At 49.5% G+C, this 5,789-nt stretch overlaps 1 protein-coding gene across 1 annotated transcript; it reads right to left on the reverse strand.

Annotated features, from left to right (window-relative positions):
• Positions 518-4,614, reverse strand: LOC110407698. Its single transcript, XM_021415637.1, has 2 exons — positions 4,008-4,614; positions 518-1,073 (listed from the first exon to the last, which is right to left on the reverse strand). The coding sequence occupies exons 1-2, from the start codon at positions 4,131-4,133 to the stop codon at positions 558-560; spliced, it is 642 nt and encodes a 213-aa protein (XP_021271312.1). The 5' UTR covers positions 4,134-4,614; the 3' UTR covers positions 518-557.

Genomic DNA, 5,789 nt, shown 5'->3' on the forward strand with positions numbered 1-5,789 from the left:
CAGCCTATGCGCAGCGCTTTGCCTGTCATCAGTACGTGTTTCTGCAGAGCAGCAGCTGGAGGGGCTGCTGGGTGTAGGGGCTGGGGGTAGGATTCAGGATCTGGAGAAGGAAGGTTTTCTTCATCTTCAGAACTCTGAGGGGATTGAGTGAAATGGATGGGGCTGGATGGCCACCCATGTGCAGTCTTCCAGTCTATTCCATCGGCATGGTACCCAGGGGAGTGGAAGGGTACCCCCCAGGTAGATAACATAGAATCACAGAATGGTTGGGTTGGAGGGGACCTTGAAAGTCATCCAGTTCCACTCCCTGTCATGAGCTGGTTGCCCCCCACCAGCTGAGGCTGCCCAGGGCCCATCCATGGCCTTGAATGCCTCCAGGGATGGGGCACCCACAGCTCTGGGCAACAGTGCCAGGGCCTCCCCATCGTAACACACCCTTCCTTCCTTCTGTTTTGCCAACCCTCAGCTGTCAGTGAATCTGAGCTCATAACATGTCTCTTAGTGATGTAAGGACTCCAAGAACACTATCTTTTATTCAGAAGCTATCTCAAAGTCACTCATGCCTTGTCACACGGGGTGCACCCCACCATCTTCTTCATCCTCTGGCCTCTCTTGCCCTCCCTCGGTGCTTTGGCATTGGGCTGCTCTTTCCGCTCATGGCTGGAGGTTTGCAGACGCGCATCTTTGGAGGCTGTGGTTGGCACATCCTCCCCACACAGCTGCAGGAACACTGGCAGCCTCTTCCAAGCGTCCAAAGAGTGCCCTGAGCCATGGGCTAGCTTCCTGGGGAGGCTGAGGAAGGTGGGGGACACTGAGAGGTAACTGGGGACTGGGGGGCAACAGCCTACGGTTGTGCTGGGGACGTGGTTGATGGGGTGGCAGGAGGCAGATCCTCTTTGGGCCCTGTGGGAGCCCTTGCTGGCTAGGCCATGGGGTGCCGGGATGTTCCTGCAGCTGTCCAGCAGGATGTACTGGATGGCCCTGGAGGACCGGGAGCAGGCGCGCTGGGGCAGGGAGCTGAGGCTGCCGGCTGCACGCTGCGGTGCTGGTGCTGTCACTGTGGTTGGCTTCGCCTGAGGACAAAGCACATAGTCAGGAATTTTCTAAAAAAAAAAAGTGTGGTTTTTTTCCCCTTATATATATAAAAAAAAAAGTGTGCCGAATTCTTTTTCCTGCTCCCTTCTTCAAGCAGACCAACTTGGATAAAACCTACCTCGGAAAGCAGTAACACAGCTCCAGCATAGATTTCCATGTCATAATCAGAAATAGCTACCCAGCAAACATTAAGACTTTGCTGTGTTTACCGTAGAGAAGACTCCAGTCTCATCGCTGACTCCAGTTCCACCAGCCTGGGAGTGGGAGTGCTGTCAGAGACAGGCATGTTGTCGCCATCAGTCCTGGAGCCGTTCCTCTTTGCAGCAGTGAATAGCCAGCAGGTGGATTTGGGGTATGACGCTGCCTCTTCAGGGAACTGCTGACCTTCTGCTCTCTTAAGCTGCCTTCTGTGTTCTTCCATCATGACCCGCTGAATATTTAAGCCTTCTCCCAGATTATGCAGATTCTTTTGGGGGGGAAAAGCGTTGAGGCCTACATTTCCTCCTCTGTGCTCTGATACCTGGCAGAAACCTACTGAGTTGACAGGGGGAGAAGGCGACCAACCCAGTTCATGGATAATTCATCTCATGCATTACTCATGCCCACACATTTCATGGATAATTTAGAGTAAGGGCTTACAGGATCAGGATCTCACATGGAAGCGAAGGGTCTCTCATGAACAAGGCTGATGGGAAACTCTAGCGATGGGACGGAGAGTTTCTCAACGCAGCAATGTGTCAGTGGCAGGGAGAGCTGGAAACGGTTCCTTGAATGCTCATATCTCCCGGACGGCTAAGTATGTTTGGCCCAGTCTTCTGTCTTGGAGAATGGCCAAAATCAGATCAGTCAAGGTTGCTGCAAGCATCCCAGCTCCACTCTGTGGAAGCAGGAGGTTTGATGTCCCAGGGCTCGTCCACACATCCAGAAAAAGCACCTTCCCTGCAGTCCAAATGTTATAGCAGGAGCCGTTGCCGTGGGTCCATTTAAGACTGCACAAGATGAGTCACTCAGTGAGACCCCTGCATGGTTGGGACTCCATGCAGACCCCAGGGCACCTTCTGCTGCCCCAGACCAGCACCCTTAGCATCCCAGGGCTGCAGGGCAGCTTTCTGTGCCAATGCTGTCATGATTGTTGCCTGATTTCTATCCATTTCCTATGTCACTGGTTGTTACCTCTCCAATGTAGTTCGTAGCTAAGCGTTTTTATTCTTCTTCCTTACTCCTTTTCTTTCTTTCTCTTCAAAATCAAATCAATATGGGATGGTTGTCATTCTCTCATGGCATAAGAGTGCCACAGTTTCATGCCGTGATGGAAGAGATCAGTGCTCCAGCTCCTTCAGACTTGGGCCACCCTGTGTTAACGTGCTTACTGCACTGATGAGGAGGGCAGACAGCACCCAACCAGCGTCCAGCTCCATCGATTCTTGGGAGGCCAGATCTTGAATCAGCTTGCAGGCATCAAACATTTAAACAGACCAGTCGAAGGCTGAATTATTAAAATCACCCTATGTGAAACGCTTCTCTGCAAGAAGATGAGCGCTCTCCTTCCCCGGTTCATTGTCTCTGCAGGGTGTCAGAAATGCTAAGGCTCATTCTGCCTTTCCCATCCCCCTTGAGATGTTCACAACAACTGAAGCACTCCCAGCTGCCAAGAAACATGGAATATTTATGAATCCCCTTAATCACAGAGGCAGGGACCATTCCAGCCAGCTTAGTTTGGCATGCTGTTGGCCTTGCCTCCTACAGAGGGGAAGAACTTGCTCCCAGAAGGTTTTTCCACCACCTTGGTGCTGATCAGCAGTCTGCCCAGTTCAGGCAGCGATCCCTAGCAAGAGCTCTGGGGACAGAAATGCCTCACACCTGAGCCTGCACCTCCGCTGGGGTAAGAGATGCAGAGGAAATTGCCTGGGCTGTGCCTCCACAACTTCAACCTTGAAAGCAGAGAAATGGCAAATCACGGGGAAAGTCTTTTGAATCTCTTACTGTTTTCTTACCATTGTTGTCTTGTTCTTGCACTGCGTATGGCATTTGCTTCCCCCTCCAAAACAAATACAAGCCCAAAACAGCCAGCAAAGCAAAACAAGCGGTGATATTTTTCTTCCTTGTTCTTCTGTACTTTCCCTTTCCGCAGCTTATGCTAACAGAGGGAAGAGGGAGAATTAATCATGAAAAAAGAGCTTGCTCTTTGGTCAAAATGAAGTCCAACAGGGAAGAGCGGGGTTTGTCTCTTTTATCTCCTTGCTAGTGTTCCAGCAGGCACAGAAATGATTTTTGAAGTTCTTCATAAGCATTTGGTATGAAAAGAAAAGTCCTTTTTGGTTTGGCTTGTTTTTTATTATTTTTTGTTAAACATGCTTATTGCCTTCTTTCAACTGGCTCTATCACATAGTCCATTCAGAGACTCTGGGTTGAGAAAGCTTCTGAAACTGCATGTCTTTGACTGATCAAGGCACTCCTGTAAACTCTTTGTGGGTGCTTGCAGCCTTCACAGATAAGAGATTCGTCAGGGTAAGAGGCAAATTATTTCCAGTTGAGTTCACTGAGAAAGCGTTGGCTTTTAAACAGATTTCCAGGTAGAAAACAGGGGGTGAGGTTTGTGCTATGGTGGAAAGCTGTAGGAGGGCGTCTGGCTGATGCATTTGATCAGCTCTTTTGAGCAGGAGAGGAGGACTGCAGAGTTTCAGTGCTGCCAGTTGGTTTGCAGCAAGGCGTGCGCCGTGCTCGTCTGTGAGTTATTTCTGGTGCTCACCAGTATGGACCCAGACCCAAGATCTTCTATAAACCCGCCATGCTCGAAGGAAAGCTACAGTGGGATTGGTTCTGATCAACTAGCATCGCCTTCTGTGGACCTAGCAGGGATGGGAAAGTGCTCAAATCTGCACTGAAAAATCTGACGTTCTTGAAAGACTTACCGAAATCCTGGGTACTTTTCTATTTGGTCCTGCCTGACAATTCATGTCTTCAAAACCCTTCTGTAAGGGGCTGGATGCCATCCACCCTGGCTCGGGGGGAGACTGGCAGGGGTGATTTGGTGCCATTGTGACATCGGGTTGCAGAATTCCGGGCAGGGATCACAAAGGACCCAGCTCTGGCCAGTTCAAATGCCCTCATCTCTGTTGGGATGTGCACAGATGGGATGTGTTGGACCAGAAAGAGAAGGAGCTGAGGGCTGTGTACAGCACATGGCTTCCCACCACCAAGGGAGTTCTGTCCCCTGGTTTGAGTTCCCCTGAGCAGAGGTTGCCTGTCCTGTTGGTGGCTCTCAAGTGATCTCTGTGATGACTTCACATGCAGGGCTGAGTGAAAAAAACCCGGTACCTCATGTTGTATCAGAGCTACATAACTCTGCAGACTTGCTGAAGGTATAGCAGAGCCTGGTACGCTTCTGTAGGGCTTAGTTTTCCTGTCCTAAAACATTTTGTGCAGCTGTTAAACAGCTTGCTGCATTAAAACCCATGAATGAGTAGAAGTCATTCTTGTAAAGAAATAGGTTGCAGGATTTTTGGCACTCTGGGAATTGGGAGCAACACTGCTTTGTAAATTAGATCTATTAAATACTTAGTAATATCAAAATTTCATGTGGTACTTATCTTCAAAGACGTCTGAGGTGGCTCTGTTCATCAAGCAATTTTCCCTTAGACTGACCTGGCCTGTCACAGTCACCTGGGAGGTCATTTTGATCCCAACCTAATTCCTAATGAGATTTCCTACTTCCCCAAGGCTTTCTACTGACTTATACGAAAAGACAGATCAGACTTGCGACTTTTATCCAGACATTGCTCAGCTTTGAAGAAGTTTATGCAGTGCCAAGCATTGCCAATCACATGTATTTTGGTCAACTCCAAGTTTGAAACTGAATAGAGTTCCTTGGGAACTTGGTTTCTTGGGAACCATGGGCTCGGATCAAAGGAGGATGGTTCATTTCTGCAGTGAGTCATCCCCACTGTCACATGAATTTTGTTGTAAATCATAGAATCATGGAATCATTAAGGTTGGAAGAGGCTGCTCAGACCATCTAGTCCAACCATCAGCCCATCACCACCATGCCCACCAAACCATGTCACTCATTGTCATGTCTACCCTTAAATGGGACGACCCCTCTGAGATTTGGCTCTATGTGATATTTGGAGGCTGGTGACCACAGACCATGGCCAGCAATCCTCTGAAGGTGAGCACTGCTGGTGACGCCATTGGATCCTGCTGGTACTATTAACTCATCTGAGAGTTTCTAAGGCTGTTTTTAGCTGCAGATCTCATGCGACATGGCACACATGTCACCCTGGTTCCTGTAAAATGCAGCTGCTTTGGGCCTCAGCTTTAGGTAGTACTGAGCAATGCACAGCAAGCTGAGGAAACAGTCCAGAGGTTCCATTTTGGAAGCTCCCAACTGGAGGTGGATTGGTGGAAGGGAGAAACCCTCCCTCCTGGAGCTTCTCCAGCACACAGCAAGTGCAAGGAGCCCATACACCCAACCCACACACCAAAGCCACTAAAACCCCCCAGCTGACAAGCAGCCCTCCCCTGCAGTCACAGTGTTTCGCAGGGCGCTTTTATTCCTCTGCACGCGTTCGCCTTGTTTATTCCTGCCGTGCGTTGATACAACAGGTCATACTTCTGGAAGAGGCTGCCAAAGATAATATACATCCTGTCATAGTAACAAGATCATCAGAAGGAAAACGGAGGAGATAATAAAC

The sequence above is a fragment of the Numida meleagris genome, chromosome 18 (genome assembly GCF_002078875.1).
Source record: "Numida meleagris isolate 19003 breed g44 Domestic line chromosome 18, NumMel1.0, whole genome shotgun sequence".
NCBI lineage: Eukaryota > Metazoa > Chordata > Aves > Galliformes > Numididae > Numida > Numida meleagris.

Excerpts from the sequence above, each read along its gene's own strand:
- LOC110407698 (XM_021415637.1), bottom strand. The coding sequence starts at position 4,133 with ATGGCACCAAATCACCCCTGCCAGTCTCCCCCCGAGCCAGGGTGGATG. Across the intron at positions 1,074-4,007 it reads GAAAAGTACCCAGGATTTCG|GCGAAGCCAACCACAGTGAC; the intron begins GTAAGTCTTTCA and ends CTTTGTCCTCAG.